The sequence below is a fragment of the Puntigrus tetrazona genome, chromosome 17, assembly GCF_018831695.1.
Source record: "Puntigrus tetrazona isolate hp1 chromosome 17, ASM1883169v1, whole genome shotgun sequence".
Lineage (NCBI taxonomy): Eukaryota > Metazoa > Chordata > Actinopteri > Cypriniformes > Cyprinidae > Puntigrus > Puntigrus tetrazona.
In genome coordinates this window covers 17,434,542-17,452,116 of record NC_056715.1, presented here as the reverse complement: position 1 = coordinate 17,452,116, position 17,575 = coordinate 17,434,542, and the positions used below count along the sequence as shown (strand labels likewise).

Below are 17,575 nucleotides of genomic sequence, written 5' to 3'. Positions count from 1 at the left end.
ACGATATCAGCGTGACATTTTGCCTCACCTTTTTTTAATTAAAAATGTGCCTCAATCAGTGTCTGATATGGGTGCGTGAAGCATAAAAACACCTGAAAAGCAGTTATATGACACTGTTCCAAAGTACAGAAATTGGAGAGTGCACAGAAGAACGCACGCAAACAATGAAAACATATTTGGCTGCACTTAAAAACATGCGCTTCAATGCAATCCAGAGGCAGAACGCAGGGCCTGCAACAACACTGGAGCTGAAGCGCTTTCAGAGACTCCCACAGACCTGCTTTCAGTCACAAAACTTGGCGTCGTTCCAATATTTGGCAATACACATAAAAGAGAAATGAAGGTACGAGAAATTCAGTAGTTTTGACACGTCACGTGCGCGCGACAACAAACTAACTCTGATATAAATGTGAAGTTTCAACACATGCATCCCGCGACGCAATCAAACGCGACGTAGCTTTAAAGTAAGAACCTTTGATTGAAACACATGAGTTGCATTAGACCTGCTTGCATAGGAAAGATAAAACCTTTGAGAATAAACACTGTCAAAAGCACATTAACACTGAAACACTGTAGACAAACCAATATAGAGGCACTTTCATTTAAACAGCCTCGCTATAAAAGAGCATCTGTAAATCAGTCTGGTGCTGAACGTGAGATACGAAAGCTATTTATGACACTTTTCTCACATTCATGATTCATGAGGGATCGTCTCGTGATTAACATTAATGTTGTTCCCAGATAAAACTCTCACTGTTTCTGTCCGTACACACAGCACTAAAAGATCGGCAGCGCTTTGGCCTGACGTTAGCAGCATGAAAGGACTCGTACGGTCTCTGGTTATGACAAGGCACTGATGATTTCGGCGAACGGCTCACTCTAATAACTCCATGTCTCACTCCTGAAGGGCAGAGCCGCGGTCCTGACCGATGTCCTGAAGTCCGGCGTCTGCTCTGAGGCTCTGAATGGCTCTCCACAGTCTCTCGTTCTCCTTCAGCTGATCGTCGAACTGACGTTTACACAAACACAAACAAGCATAGTTGGCTTGAGAAGACCGAGCTTCGTGACACACCCCCTTTCAGTCATAGGTTAGCCAAATGTGCAAAATAGCTTTATCTTTAGCAGATCTGGAGAAATGTGCGTCTCGGTAATGGATGTGAATGGGTGCCGTCAGAACGAGAGTCTGATAAAAACATCACAATAATCCACAGTCCATCAGTGAACATCTGGAGAAGACGGAAGATCAAACTAATCCAGCATTAAGATGTTTTTAACTCAAGTCCATAATCCATAATAAAAAAGTAATTCCTCCAGTGAAGAAGTGCATGTTGTCTCTCACAGCTGTGTTATGTTCTCTTGTAAACGCTTCTCGATTTCTCTCCTGATCCAGAACACTTCTTCAGGATGGATTATGGACCATGATGGAGCGCTGTGGATTATTGTGATGTTTTTATCATCTGTTTGGACTCGTTCTGACGGCACCCATTCACTGCAGAGACACATCTCTCCAGATCTGATGAAGAAACACACTCATCTACATCTCAGAAGGGCTGAAGGAGAACACATTTTCATCAGATTTGTCTGAAGGATTGCCGTTCTGAGATGTGTTGGTTGTTCTGTTGGTTCAAACTAACTTTTTTGCATTCTTCGTTTGAGGGCAAAATGAAGGAAAAGCCTGAGTGACGGTACACTGTTTCTGCTGCTGGAGGCGGGGTTTCGCGTGATGCAACAGATAAAAGCAAAGGTTTATTTATTATACACCTTATAATTTTGCTTTGAACCAAGAACAGCAAAGACAGCAGCATGGTGTAATATTTATTTCCTTTCATTCTTGTCATGGCTTTGGAAAACTCTAGTCTTGAAGGAATGAACTGCTTTCTCTGAACTTTTAAAGTCTCTCTGCGAGTGATCGCACAGGTGCAGAGATATATATATATATATATATATATATATATATATATATATATATATATATATATATATATATATAGATATATAGATATATAGGCCTGATTTAGTTTGAAATCAACAGTTTGTTGTTTGAAGTGTACCGGTTGAACTCACCTGTTTCTGTAAGAGCTGAATGTGGGCTTCCTGTCGGTTCACTGTTTCTCTGAGCTGTAAAATAAGACGGAAACTTGTAAACTTCGATGTAAAAATGCAAACAGCATTACATTTAAATACGTCTCAAACTCATACTCAAAAAGCAACAATTCACTGACATTGTGCCTCTCGCGTAAAAATAGTACGTCTGTGGGACATAACTTCACTTTTTTAACACATTTATTTTAATTTTATTTTTGCGTCGAATATGTTCGAGTGCGATTCTGATCCCCAATCTACAAATAGAAAATGAAAAAAGCCCTCAAATATTCAAGCAAGAATATTTAATGGAATGACGTTCTGAAAGAAGCTTCTGGAGGAAGTGATCTATGAATATGCAGCACTTTAGCCTCGTTCAGACTCTCAGCCCAGATTGTTGTGAACTTCAAGTCAAGAGGAAAAGGACAGCATCCAGACTACAACGGCTCACTCCATAAATCTATGATAATAATAATAATCCAGAGCAACGACAACATCTGTATTGTTGTTTTTAACATTTGCACAATGCAGTGGCATTACCATAGAAACCAACAACAAAACAGTGTTTAATAGCGCTGCGAGACCGGTCTTAAGACCATTTTTAAAGGTTTTGGTTTTAGACTGAGAGGACTCGGGATAGCACTAAAGTGCAGGTGCGTTGTCTTCTTGATTGGATGTAAATCTTACAAATGAGCCTAAGTACCATACTTCTGTACTGATTTCTTTTGTTTAGCTACTGTTCTGCTTGTGTATATATATATATATATATATATATATATATATATATATATATAAAACGTGATATAATTAAGAAATACAAAAGGAAGAGAGCAGGTTATATTTTGCAATATATTATACAGCAAATGTTATATTTATACAAGCATTCAATAAACTTTTATTTCTGCAATGAAAGTAGTTTAAAAGAAATGCGTATCCGAACATATCAGTTTATTAAATGCAGTTGTGCAACCCTGCAGTGCAAACATTATTTTTGCTGTATTACTGACACATTAATATATATCATGAACATATATGTGGCAGTAGTTTGAGTTGATAGTAGCAGTAGCTTGAATGCGTAAATACGAAATTATAAATTTGTAACTTATTAACAATTATAACATAGATTGACTGTATGTCCATTAACACATTAATACTGAAAAAATAAAAAAAACTGCTTCTACCAAAAATATCTGTAATTTGGCCTATATTTCATTACTGTAAACCTGTTTGTTCTGAGCTCGAGCGGTTCAGATGAATTTTAATGCGTAAAAGAAATGAGGACGGATACGAGTTTTTACTCGCTTGTCATCTGTGAAATTTTATAAATTATGCTTGGCTGGCCATGTATATTAAAGCAGACATGCTGTGGGCCGTGGTCTGGACACAGACACCATCGGCACAATAAAGGCTTTGGGCTGACGGTCTGAACGAGGCCTGCATGTCTACATATCAAGGAATATTTCATTTCTTTACAACACAACCCTGTGAAGCGTACGTTAGTCAGCTCGACGCTGGCGCCGCAGCAGCTCTGCTCCGAGCGTCCCGTCTCCACGCCGTTCATCCGCTCGTAATCCACGCAGGCGGCCGGCTGCAAAACAAACACAACGCAGGGGTCAGGAGGGAGGCCCCGCCCGCTCACGGGGAAGCCCCGGCCCCACGAGGCTCAGGATGTGTACCATGAGGCTCTTTCCGGCGGCGGCTTTGAGCTGGTCCAGCTCCTCGTACGGCAGCGTGGCGCTCTCGGTGTAGGGCTTGGACAGCGGGTCGATGGAGTCCTGCGAATCGTCCGGCATCGGGATGAACTCAGCATCCAGCAGCTCCTGCGGTCACACAGAAAGAGCGCTGAAATTAATCACTGCATCGGTGCGGGACAAAACATCCGTTACGTGGAAACAGTTATCATCAGTAATCATCAGACAACAATAATGCTGAGGAAAAAACCCATAACTATCAGATACTCAGAGCATGAAGTAAAAAATTGAGGGCAACAACAACTGATTACTTAAATACTTTTATCTTGTTTTCTGATACAAATATGTAAAAAAAATACTGACCTAACTCCATACACAACTCTCATGAGGTTTCCTTTCTGGCGCAGGATTTACGTGAGAGTGTTTACGTGAAGGTTTTTGTTGTAGTTACTGGTGTTTTCACCATTATTTCAACACCAGAAAAAGCACATTAACCCAAACGGAAGACTTTCTGCTCTGACTCAAGATCTTATGAAGGATGGTGAGGATGATGGGTGTGAATCTGCGTTCACCTTCCGCAGCCATGAGGGGCAGGAGCTCTCGTTGGTCCTGCTGTCCATGGAGAAGATGGGCGTCTCCAGACCTCTGTCGTCCATAACAGCCTCCACGGTTCCTCCCAGCATCCCCTCACGCAGCTCCGAGTCTGTGGCCGAGACCGTCTCCAGATCCACGGAGGACGTGGAGCACTGACCTGCACGCCATTACAAGATCAGTGAGCTTTTCCAATCCACATTTACTCACAGCCATGTCGTCCAAGAGATATATATATATATATATATATATGCATTTCTTTCTTAAGTTGAACAGAAATTTTTGTTTAATGAAAACATTCCAGGATACATGAATATCTTGGATCCCACGGGGTGAGAAAATTATCAGGAAATTTCATTTTGAAAGTTAACACACCATTACTTTAACACACACACACACACACACACACACACACACACACACACACACACACACACACACACAGACACATTCAGTGATATCTGAGGATACACTGAGGATACACATGAAGAAAACTTCATTATTTTAATTAAGAAAAAGCATTAACTTAATAATAAAATAATAATAAAAACACCCCGCAAACTTAATTCATCTAGTGTCCAATGCAACATTTCTCGTTTTCATTATGTTGTTTGTGATGTACTAAAACCAAAAATAAAATGTCGTCAAAACTATGTAGACATATAAAATGTTTATAAAATTAACTAAAAAAAAATACAATTGACAAAAGCGCACAACAATATAATAATAATAAAAAAATACTTAATAATAAAATAAATGACTAAAAGAACACTGACTCAACAACAAGACAACAGATCTTACCGCTTGCAATAGACAGTCCGCTGCTGTTTGAACGGATCGTTTTGGAGTTCAGAACTTTTTCTGTGAATAAATGTAAACGTGTAAATATTTACAGGCTTGTTTAAACAGATGATCAATCACTAAAAAGATGGACTTTAACTAAATTTGGCTGTCTATGCAGTAAAAATGAGCCACACAGAGAGGAAGGGCAGTGATGATTCCTTTCAGACTGAGATACAAACCCTCGCCCAAAAAAAGGAGTTTTCGATCTTTAGTTTTGAAACAACCCACTGGGTGTGTTTTGTGCTAATCCTCTCAGGCTGACTGGTGCGCCACTGACCCATGATGAGGATGGTGTGCCAGCCGCGGCAGGACAGATCCGGCACGTGGTGCAGGGAGCCGAAGATGGGCCGAGGAAGAGCGGGACACACCTCGGAGCCGAAGCCTTTATCAGCGGGCATCCCCAGACGGCCGTTCCCTGCGTTCCCCCACGCGAAGATCTGATTATCTGAGGAAAACACATCACAGCCAGCCTTTGTATTCACTTACCTTCAAACTTATAACAGAGACATCAATGAGAGGGAAAAAAGATCACTGCATGGCATTTCTTTTAAAGATATGCGAAATGCATCCTTTTCTACGGTATTATTTTTTTTTTTTCTTACACGTGTAATTAAAATGAAAAAGCGAGACATCTTCGTGAAAGCGCTCCTGCACTCACCCTCGGTGGCGGCGATGGTGAAACCGTCCCCACAAGACACCTTGGTGACGACCTTCCCTCCGAAGGGCCCCACCAGGATCTGAACGCCCTGGTGCTTCTTGAAGTCCTTCACTCCCAGCTGCCCGAACGTATTACAGCCGAAGGTCATGAGACGGCCGCGCTCTGCACAGTCATTCACACACCATGAGCCTGCAGCGGCAGAACATCAACAGTAAAGCGGCGGCGGCACGCACCGTCTATAGCGGCGGTGTGCGTCTTTCCCGGAGCGATGAACTGGATCTTGAAGCGGGAGAGCTGCTTGACCAGCGTCAGGGTGGTGGTGTACGGGATCCCCTGATAACCCTGCACAGCATCATATCAGTACAGCTGTCCTTTAACTCAGTGACAGGAGCCTAACTATTAAGAGTCAACGGGAAAAACTACCCTCTTAGATATCTGATACAGCAATAACACACATTTAAAAGAAACGCATAAACGCAAATATTCTTGATTTGTACAACCGTTCAATAAACGTGATAATATAATAATATCGTGTACATTTAAGATACGATATTGTTAATATTAGGGCTGGGAAAATTAATTGATGCACTGCATACATTTAACGCATGGCTATTCCTCCTCGAATAGTTTTTAACAGCTGTACTCCGCTCCATTTCACATCCTTACACAAACTTGAGCCTAAAAGAATAATTCACAAGATTCGAAAAGGTTGAAGTGAATTACAAGGGTGCCATGAAAGCATTCAGAGCCTCTTCTGCTGTTCAAACCCTACTATCAGAACCAGTTCCAGAAAGAATCGTGATGCATTCAGAAGAATCCATCCACAAATCCATTCTGCATCCATTTATCGTCACAGCCCAAGTCATTATTTTGCTTTTTTGGCTTAATTTTGCAAATGACAGTTGTTCCAATCAAAGCCACAGCGGAACTGATGAGTGTCTCTGAACATGGCGGTGGTTTGTTACTGAATGAATCCGTGGTTTTGACTCAATGATTCAGTGAGCCTGTCTTCCAATATGCATACTCTCCATCCTAAATTCTAGATGATATATGAGTATGCACACTGGGACACAGACTGCCTTGATATAGACACCCACTTGCTAAGTCTCTGAAGGGATCAGCCGTTTGAGTGAATCAGTTGAGCGAATGATTCAATGATTCAATCATTGCCACCACCTAATAGCATTGATTGGTTCATTTTGAGACTGCTAATTCATTTGAAAAATACAAATAAATAAATAAAAAAATGTTGATTTTAACTAATAAAAACAAAACACCCATATGATGAGTGAATCACAATATAAAAAGCTGCTTTTGTGTAATGTAATACTCCATGACTTTAAATGATATTTTAGACGGATTGGTTTGGACGGAGCTCCTAAATACTGCGGTGCATGAGTCTATGAGCATGCTCGTCGTAGTGCATACTTCGCCTGGGTGGTTTTTGATTCCGGTGATGCCTTGATTCAGACCCAGCTTGTTGAGCTCGTTGCTGCCGCAGGCTAAGACCTTTCCAAACTCAGTGAGGAAGAAGGTGCCGTCGTTGCCACAGTACACTGAGTCAATGACAGCACCCTTAGGAACCTCCACCTGCAGACCAGAACGTGTGACACACACCACACACACCGCACACACCACACACACCGCACACACACACCACACACACACACGTTTGTTTTTACATTGTACAGGCTGTATGTGTTCTTGTCTACACTGATCTTTTAGTTATAAAAATACAGCTGCATTAATGATCAAAAGTGCCAGTAAAGACTTTCTTCTTTCTGAAGATTCTTTCTTATCAAATAAAACATTCAATTTTGGTCTAAGCTACAATTAAAATGAAAGCGAAAGCTAATGAAAAACCACACTAATTGTTTCACTGTCTAAAATCTGAGGGCTATGAAGAACGATGTGTCTCTGACCTGCATCGGAGAGGAGAAATCATCCTCACAGTCCAGCCCGAGTCGACCTGAGGACAGAAAACACCTTTAGCCAATGGCTAATGCTAACACTTCCGTTCTGGCGCTATGCGGGAAAGGAGACCAGAAGCCATGTTTTAAATGGATGTCAGAGGAGAAATCCTAGAGCAGCACCCGATTACTCACCATGCTCTCCGCAGCCCCAGGAGTAGATGTCCCCGGCGCGGGTCAGAGCCACCACGTGGTTGTCCCCGCAGGACACCTGCCTGACTGGACGCTCCTGGAAGAACTCCAGCAGAACCGGCTCCAGCACCTCCATGCCCAGCACGTTCTCCACACCCACACAGCCGTAGTAATCAGAGCCGAACATGTACATCTGATCCTCGTCTGCCGGAGGAAGAGCACACACAAACCAAACATCACCGACACTGTTCTACACATATGATGCTGTTCAGTGCTTTAGTGCACAATCTGTACTGCGCTATATAAATAAAAGTGATTGATTGATTGATACGTCACAAACAAACACACACATCCTCTCGGGGCTGCACTGATTATTTTATTTCACAACTGTCTGATGAACCTGGAGCCTAAAAGCAGTTAAACTTTATTTTTGATTAGTGATATGCACGGCTAAGAATTTGATTTCTCAATATTTTGTCACATCCACAGATTCCAGGATTTCAAATAGATGCATCTCAAATACAAATCAAACACAAACAATACATTAATGGAAAGTTTATTAGCTTTCAGGTGATGTATAAAAAAAAACCTGACCCTCAAATGAAATGCTTGCATTAAAATAAATACCAGTACCATTTATTTAATCAATAATTAAAGTAAAAACAGTAATATTGTGTAATACATTAATATAAAAAATTTATTTTTATACCGATTTGTTGCTCAATAATTATAAGTTATTGTTACTCAGTTGTTAAGAATAAAGATACAGTGAAGGCCAAAATGATTAAAGCACTAGTATTTTCAGCAGCCAATCCAGACGAGAATAAATACAATTACTGACCGAAACCATTTTTAGCTCCTGAAACTACTAGGGCCCTAATCCCTTTGGCTTCATATTTTCGTGACGCATTTATTTATTTGGGGGTTTATCTCACCGGTGACGCAGGCGGTGAAGTCGGCTCCGCAGGACACCTGTCGGATGGCTTTGCCCTGCAGACGCTCCACCCTGCGCGGCTGCCGGTACGAGGCCTGGTCTCCGTGACCCAGCTGACCCACCATCTTGGCTCCTCCCTGAACGCTCTGCAGAAACACAGCGGCATCCGATCAGCTCCGCAGGGACGACTCACACTTCATTAAATATCAACTAATTCAAATAAATAAGTCAATCATTTAAAGATAGTAAATGTCTTTAAATATAGCTATATTGTTTATTATTATTACTGTTTTTATTGTTTTAGCACATCAATAATTAAAAATCAGAGATCGCAACTATTTTTTAATGTTTATTTTATTCAACTGATGTTTTGTTTGTTGGTTTACTATTGTTGTCATAGTAAAAAAAAAGATTAATTGTAATTAATTGTATCAGTCTTCATCTGCGCTGTGTTTCTGATCTGTCTGTACTCTACAGATGTGAGCAGTAAAGTGTCCTCACGGCCCAGGTGTACAGCTCCTTCTCGACGGTCACCACAGCGAAGTGTGTCTCTCCGGCGCAGACGTGCTGAGCGCTGCTGCCGCCCTTAAACATGTCCAGCTTCTGAGGAGTGAACTTCCCTCCGCCCCAGAAGTACACCTCCCTGGAGCGCGTGGTGACCACCGCCACCGGCGTCTCCGTCACCGTGCTCAACCTCAAACACCAAACCATCAACCGTTACAACATTCAGAGCAGACGGCAACACACACCGACCCCCGCCGGAAACACTGGACACCTACTTGGGTTTCTTGATGGCCGAGTTAAGAGTCGCCACCCGCTCCTCCAGCTCCCTGGACACACACACACACACACACACACACACACACGCACGCACACACACACACACACACACACACACACACACACACACACGCACACACACACACACACACACACACACACACACAATAAAATTAATATAATAAATACCCCCCAAAATCGAATAAATAAATACAACTGAAATAAAGAAAATATAAAATGAATAAAACAAACAAATAAAATAAAATTAAGATCAAATTAAATAAAAATTAATACAGTTAAAGTATATAAATAATCATATCAAAATAAAGTAAATAATAAAATTCATAAAAAAAAGAAATCATTATTTCATTTGTATTCATTTAAAAGAAAACTTAAATGCATAAAGCTAATAAAAATAATAAACAATAATAAAGATAATTGTTATATTACATAAACATAATGTAAACATAAATTATTAAACAAATAAAAAATAACAAAGAAATTTATTAAAAGAAAATAAAGAAAGAAAATGTAAAGCTACAGTTCATAGACTGCCTCTTTGTCTCATCTCTGTTTATTAACTGCAGCTGCAACTGTTTGAGGAATCCTTTAACATTATATACATTATTCTCAAATGATCATTAACAACATTAGCTTCGTGCACATAGTGTAGATTTCAAAGAGCATGTTTCTCACCTTAGAGCTGGTTGTCTTTAAACAAAAAAACAAATCTTGTGTAATTCAAGGCTATCTGTGATCAGAAGCACATTTAATCTGGTCACACATGCTTCAAGAACACAAATCTTTCTGGACTGCCATCAAAGCGACGTTTAATTATTCCAGCGGTGTGAGAAAAGGCTATAAACATTCCCCTATGGGCTGCAGCTTTCATTAAGTAATTAAAACAAAACTACAAGTCCAAAAAGCAGTGGACGGTCAGGAAAGGTTGTGTTCTGACTCACGCTCTCACGCGAGAGATGACGGGCTGCTCCAGAATCTGCTCCGCCGTCGGCCTCTTCTCGGGGTCCTTGATCAGCGACACACAGCAGCGTCATTAAGACGTGAACAGAGAGATGAGCGACAGGTGAGAGGAACAGCGTTACCTGATCTAAACACTCGTACACCAGCTTGATGAGGTCAGCCGTGTAAGCGTCCGAGTTGATCTCCATGGTCCAGTTGCCCTGAACGATCTTCACACACAGGTTCAGAGGATTCTGGGGAGCACATCATCATCCTCATCATCATCATCATCACACACACCACCGAGCAGATCTCAGTCTCATGAAGCAGTGAATGTTTGAGGTGACTCTTACGGTGGCGTCGAAGGTCCTGGTGAGGGTCAGCAGCTCAAATAAGACGCAGCCCATGGCCCAGATGTCTGATTTAAAGTTGTACTTCACTCCCTGACAGAGTTCAGGAGACATGTAGTACGGCGTACCGACACACTGCAGAACAAAACACAGCAGCTCAGCCACACGACCAACGAAAGTCAGGGAGAAGATAACATAGAGAGACACATAGTTATATATATATATATATATATATATATATATATATATATATATATATATATATATATATATATATATATATATATATATATATATATATATATATATAAAAAAAAAAAAAATAAATAAATAATAATAATATTATATATATATATATATTTTTTTAAGAACTGTGTAACACACAACTTATTTTTAATATTTAATTTTAATATTTATTTTAATATTTAAGATCACTTAAGATCACACTCATAACTCCCTGAAGTCACTTAGATGCAAGTAAATAAATATTTTAAGTGCTTTACTTTTATTGCATTAGTGCTGTCAAACGATTCATCGCTAACTAATTAATATTGATTATCATTTAAAAGCACATGCCTTTTATTTTTAGCTTTTTAACCCGAGTCTGAGAGGCCCAAACGAACAAACTAATATTTGTAAAATTAATGCTAATATTTAAAAATTTAATATTTGATTTAAATAAGATGATTTCATTTCTTTTTGCTTTTTAATCCTAGGTTGGGGTTCCCTACACAAACAAATAAATAAATATTGTAAATAATTTTTATTTATTTCAATATGTGAAACTTTAATATTTTTTATCTTTTTAATCGCAGTATGGGAAGAAACAAATCAATTAATTAACTGAAATATGAAACTTAATTTTATATTTAAAGTTGTAATGTATTTATGATTTTTAGCTTTTTAACCCCAGTCTGGGAAACCTTAACAATTACAAGCAATATTTCATTTCCATTTTATTATTCATTTGATAAATAAGTGTAACAAAGGGCTGATGTTCAGGGCATTTTAATAAAATAAGAGCTGGTGAGGATTCATCCTGGGTTTATGACGATATTATCTTCACACAGAACGAATCTTGATATGATGATATGATCAAGACGGAGCCACACTTACAGTTTCAGCCATCGAATCCTCCGAGTCCAGCTTCTTGGCCAAGCCATAGTCTCCCAGCTTGATCAGGTTGGTTTTGGTGAGGAAGATGTTCAGAGTTTTGATGTCCCTTCAGAGCAAACACACAGCACTCTCATAATCAAACCTCAAAACTCTTCCTGATCCCTTCTGTGCTCCTCTCTTTACCTGTGCAGGACCCCGGCCTTATGAATATGAGCCACGGCCGCGGAGATCTGATATAAGTACCACACCACCATCTGTTAACGACAGAGCAGGGTTCAAGGAACTTCACAACACCAGAGGACCCTGTTTCATCGATCGAAGCGCACGCCTCTTTAATTCATCTATTTTGAAATGTTTTAACTAATCAATTTTTAAATCAACAGCAAAATAAACAACAATTTTAATCAATTCAAAAGTTTTGATCAACTTTTAACTGACAATGAATTAATCTGATATTCTTTACTAATAAAAACAGTATGACTGTAGTGATACACACTGAATTAAACACGAACAGTGAGTTAGTAATAACTGGTTTAAATAAAGTATTAACACCAAGTAATAGAACCACACTGTTAAAATACATAATGTAATATACTGTATACACACAATATAAATATATAATCAACTTTAGTGCTTTAGAGGGCGTGTGTTCTTTCATTTGTGTGTTTGTTAGTAAATCACCCAGTGATTCAGTGAAAGACTGAGACGCTCACCTCCTCCTTGAAGAGCTCTCCCTTCTGCTGATTGATCTTGTCGTAGAGGTTTCCACCTGAACAAACACATCCAGACTGTTCAGTTCAGTGTGTGTGTGTGTATGTGAGAGTGTGAGTGTGTATGTGTGTGTGTGAGTGTGTATGTGCGAGTGTGTGTGTGTGCGTGTGTGCGCGTGAGAGTTTATGTGTGTGTGTGTACGTGTGTGTGAGTGTGCGTATGTGTGTGTGAGAGTGTGCGTATGTGTGTGTGTGAGAGTGTGTGTGTGAGTGTGTGAGAGTGTGCGTGTGTGTGTGTGAATGAGTGTGTGTGTGTGTGAATGAGTGCGTGTGTGTGAGTGCGTGCGTGCGTGAATGTGTGTGTGTGTGAGAGTGTGTGTACGTGTGAGTGCGTGTGTGAGAGTGTGTGTGCGTGTGTGCATGAATGTGTGTGTACGTGTGAGTTTGTGAGAGTGAGTGTGTGTGCGTGTGTGTGTGTGCGTGTGAGAGTGTGTGTGTGAGTGTGTATGAGTGTATGTGTGTGAGTGCGTGCGTGAATGTGTGTGTGTGTGTACGTGTGAGTGCGTGTGTGCATGAATGTGTGTGTACGTGTGAGTTTGTGAGAGTGAGTGTGTGTGCGTGTGTGTGTGAGAGTGAGTGTGTGTGTGTGTGTGTGAATGAGTGTGTGTGTGAGTGTGTATGAGTGTATGAGTGCGTGTGTGAATGTGTGTGTGTGTGAGAGTGTGTGTGCGTGCGTGCGTGTATGAATGTGTGTGTACGTGTGAGTTTGTGAGTGTGTGTGTGAGAGAGTGAGTGTGTGTGAGTGCATGTGTGTGAGAGTGAGTGTGTGTGTGTGTGTGTGTGAGTGAGTGAGAGTGTGTGTGTGTGTGTGTGTGAGTGTGTGTGTGTGTGTGTGAATGAGTGTGTGTGTGTGAATGAGTGTGTGTGTGTGTGTGTGTGTGTGTGTGTGTGAGTGCGTGCGTGAATGTGTGTGTGTGTGTGTACGTGTGAGTGCGTGTGTGAGAGTGTGTGTGCGTGTGTGCATGAATGTGTGTGTACGTGTGAGTTTGTGAGAGTGAGTGTGTGTGCGTGTGTGTGTGAGTGTGTGTGTGCGTGTGTGTGTGAGAGTGTGCGTGTGTGAGAGTGTGTGTGTGTGTGAATGAGTGTGTGTGTGAGTGTGTATGAGTGTATGTGTGTGAGTGCGTGCGTGAATGTGTGTGTGTGTGTGTACGTGTGAGTGCGTGTGTGCATGAATGTGTGTGTGCGTGTGTGTGTGAGAGTGAGTGTGTGAATGAGTGTGTGTGTGTGAGTGTGTATGAGTGTATGAGTGCGTGTGTGTGAGTGCGTGCGTGAATGTGTGTGTATGTGTGAGAGTGAGTGTACGTGCGTGTGTGAGAGTGTGTGTGCGTGCGTGCGTGTATGAATGTGTGTGTACGTGTGAGTTTGTGAGTGTGAGTGTGTGAGAGAGTGAGTGTGTGTGAGTGCATGTGTGTGAGAGTGTGTGTGTGTGTGTGTGTGTGTGTGTGTGTGTGTGAGGTACCGTTGCAGTACTCCAGCTCGATCAGCAGCGTGTTCTTGTCCATGAAGTGGTTGAAGTATGCGATGATGTTGTTGTGCTGCAGGATGGACAGGATGCTGATCTCGTTCATCACGTCTCTGCGCTTCTTATCTGACAGACAGTTCAGATCGATCTCCTTCCACACCACCAGAGAGTTATCCTGCACAGAACCAGCTCCATCAGCGTGTGATGAACTGATGAGTTACAGCGTGACGTCGTGAGGATGCTACCACCGCTTCAAAACTCAGACACACTTTCCTGTTTAGAGCTCTTTAAAATACATTTATGAAAAGTGGAATGTTTAATATTGTTTTCTATTACACAACTATGCTCATGCTGAAGAGGTATAAATACAAAAATAGCAATTTCATATTTAACAATTTTCTACCTTGCAATTTAAAAAAAATAATAATAATAATATGAATTTGTCTAAAATGTTATATTGCTTGAAATTTTATTAAATTATACATTGTATTTTATATTTTATTTCTCTTATTTATATTGTAAGTTTATTTTCCAATTCAAATATTTTTTTCCCGATGATGTATAAAACTAAGAACAGAGAAAAACATATATTTGTGAGATAAAAAGTCGCTTCGTATATTTTCAGCTTTCTTTTTTACGTTTTATTGTGGTTGAAACAAGCTTGATTTTTCCTAGCAACAGCATTTTTCAAATATTTCTTTACCAACTGAGAAAAAAACTGAACTGTGCGGAAAAAAAGAAAAAAAGTATGAATTGTAAAATAAAAAAATTTACTACAATAAATTACTACATTTAGTCTTTTTTCCATCATCGAAACAAGCTTGACTTCAGTCTGTATCTTGAAATTATGAGTGTTTTTTTCCCGTCAATTGCAATAAAAGTGTGATAAAATACAGAAATGACCATTTCTAGATTAAATGTTTTCGTTTTTCACAATTTTCAATTTGAGACTTTTTCTGGCAGTTGTGAGAAATCAAATCTCAGAGTTGTGAGGAAGAAAGTAAGAAATGCTAGATTTAATTAGCTGTTTTGCTTTTCAGAATATTCTTTGGCAGAAGATCATTTTGAAAACGAGTTGTACAAATTAAAAAGAATTAGATCAGAAAATAAAATTTTTGAATAAATTTATAAAACTGATCCCAAAAAAACAAAACATGTAATGTATCCCCAAACAGCTGTCAATATCAAATAAAAATATATTTAATTGAAAGTTAGTGTGTGTGTGTGGTTTTTAATCACTTATTGTAACCTACACTGGCACAATCATCAAAGATGATGTGTGTAAATACAATGCAAACCATTGTGTCCCTTTAAGGGCTCCACAGAGAGCAGACCCAGATCGTTCTCGTCCCAGTGAACCTTTCTGAACAGCTGGCCCCTGAGGTTTAATTCGATTCAGTCATAAACTCTGTCCGATCCTGAATGAAGATGAAGAGCAGGACCGCTCTCATTCAAGCCCCTCATTATCAGTGGGCGTGGCCGGAGTCCGCCAATCAGAGCAGAGCACCTATCCCCCGACAGTGACGTAGGCCTATGTTGTTAATTGCTGCTCCAATTAACGCGTAATGAGCGCCGCTCACCTCAGTGCGTCTGTACAGAGTCGCTTCACCGAAGGAGCCCTTCCCCAGCACCCGGATGGGGATGTAGTGCAGTCTCTCCTCTTCTCCCCCGAAAGCTCCAGATGTCGAGGATCTTCCGCCGACCGAGTCGCATCCGGACTCGGAGTTCAGAGAGCCGTAATGCCGCTCGTACTCCTCCAGAGACATCTTGCAGTATCGCGGGGTGAAGCTTTGAGCTGGATCCGGGGCCTGCTCCGGTGCGGGCTGGGCACTGATTTGACTCCCGCGCCTGCAGATCGCCTCAGAGTTCGCCTCAGAGCGCCGCGGTGTCGCGCGAACACACTTTTAGCGGTTTGATCGGATCGCGCTACTTTCTTCGCACCCCGTTTCTTCTTTTCCAAACTGAACTACACAAGATGAAGTTGCTGTTGGGAGTCATTTCCGAGAGGGAATCGATTCGTTCGTGCGCTTGTTTTGAACAGGCGCGCCTCTGTTGCATTCATCGGGCGAACCGAATGAATTTTTGAGAGTCGAAGCGGCTCTGTTCGGACCGCTGTTCGGACTCAAACAACAAGCGACGCAGGAACCGGAAGTGAGAGTATTTCATCCCGCGCACGGGCTTTTATTTCAAAATAACGTGCAGCAAAAAATAAATCCATCACATTTCTTCTCCTAACATATTCATAATATCCGCGATATTATACGACAATCGGTATTTATAAAAAAATAAATATATATAAATAAATATTTATTAGTGTGTGTGTGTGTGTGTGTGTGTGTGTGTGTATATGTAAAAATGCTTAGGCAATTTCATGTCTGTTTCATATTCATATTTGTTATATATGTATTTTTTTTTTTACTTTAGCACCCTTGTATGTTGTTCAAACTAATGTAAACTTGCACTCATGTTATGAATGCTTTATATATTTTATATATATATATATATGCGCTTTTAAACTTTCTAATGACATTAATACATATATGACTGTACATTTATAAAACATTATGCAATGCGTAACATTCATGTTTATTTCTGTTCATGTTACACTTTTACATCATTACACCGCTGTCAGACCTCAAACATCGGCCCAAAACTATTCATTCCCATCTAATAAATAAAGTCTAATTAAAATGAAGCAGTGTTTGTTTTTCATCACCTGCCCCTCTGACAGAGAACTAGTTGAAGTGTCGAATCTGCTGATGAGGTGTCTGCCGTGATTCGAGCTGATGTGTGTGTATCAGCTCTGTCCATCTACATCCCAGCACACCTCACTTACATCCGACCAGCCTCTCTCTTCTCATTAACAGACAGCCACTGCCTTTCCCTGCAGCACGTCCCTCCAGAGACACATTTGCATAAAATTATTTCATACGGTTTAGATTCTTCAAACTTGTATTGATTCCACAGAGCGGCCGCTAGAGGGCGACACACTCCACTGAATACACACACACACACACACCGGCATGTGGTTTACAGGGGCTATTCATAGATGTAATGGTTTTCTGTACACACTCTTTTCTATCTCCTAGCCCTCACACACATCTTTACATTCTCAACACACTTCATTCTGTGTGATTTATAAGCTCGTCTCCTCAAAGGGAACAAAACAGTCACCACAAAGTCCACACTTACTGGTATTATGATCCTTACAGGGAGTTCTACCCTGTTACTGGTGT

General features: G+C 40.5%; 1 protein-coding gene across 1 annotated transcript in view; it reads right to left on the bottom strand.

Annotated features, from left to right (window-relative positions):
* Positions 1-6: 6 nt before the first annotated feature.
* LOC122361833 (serine/threonine-protein kinase Nek9) overlaps positions 7-17,575 on the bottom strand; it is a 17,693-nt gene continuing 124 nt past the window's right edge. Inside the window, exons 1-23 of the mRNA XM_043262856.1 lie at positions 15,920-17,575; positions 14,337-14,514; positions 12,821-12,876; positions 12,291-12,361; positions 12,108-12,213; positions 10,995-11,126; positions 10,785-10,895; positions 10,644-10,708; positions 9,681-9,731; positions 9,403-9,595; positions 8,903-9,047; positions 7,971-8,171; positions 7,788-7,834; positions 7,294-7,455; positions 6,099-6,207; positions 5,866-6,027; positions 5,485-5,652; positions 5,166-5,225; positions 4,346-4,524; positions 3,759-3,902; positions 3,578-3,670; positions 2,065-2,118; positions 7-1,009 (exon numbers count right to left, since the gene is read on the bottom strand). The exon at positions 15,920-17,575 is cut by the window's right edge and continues 124 nt beyond it. Of these exons, the coding sequence (XP_043118791.1) occupies positions 896-1,009; positions 2,065-2,118; positions 3,578-3,670; positions 3,759-3,902; positions 4,346-4,524; positions 5,166-5,225; positions 5,485-5,652; positions 5,866-6,027; positions 6,099-6,207; positions 7,294-7,455; positions 7,788-7,834; positions 7,971-8,171; positions 8,903-9,047; positions 9,403-9,595; positions 9,681-9,731; positions 10,644-10,708; positions 10,785-10,895; positions 10,995-11,126; positions 12,108-12,213; positions 12,291-12,361; positions 12,821-12,876; positions 14,337-14,514; positions 15,920-16,105 (2,787 nt within the window). The 5' untranslated portion in view covers positions 16,106-17,575 and the 3' untranslated portion in view covers positions 7-895. The remainder of the gene's footprint in view (positions 1,010-2,064; positions 2,119-3,577; positions 3,671-3,758; positions 3,903-4,345; positions 4,525-5,165; positions 5,226-5,484; positions 5,653-5,865; positions 6,028-6,098; positions 6,208-7,293; positions 7,456-7,787; positions 7,835-7,970; positions 8,172-8,902; positions 9,048-9,402; positions 9,596-9,680; positions 9,732-10,643; positions 10,709-10,784; positions 10,896-10,994; positions 11,127-12,107; positions 12,214-12,290; positions 12,362-12,820; positions 12,877-14,336; positions 14,515-15,919) is intronic.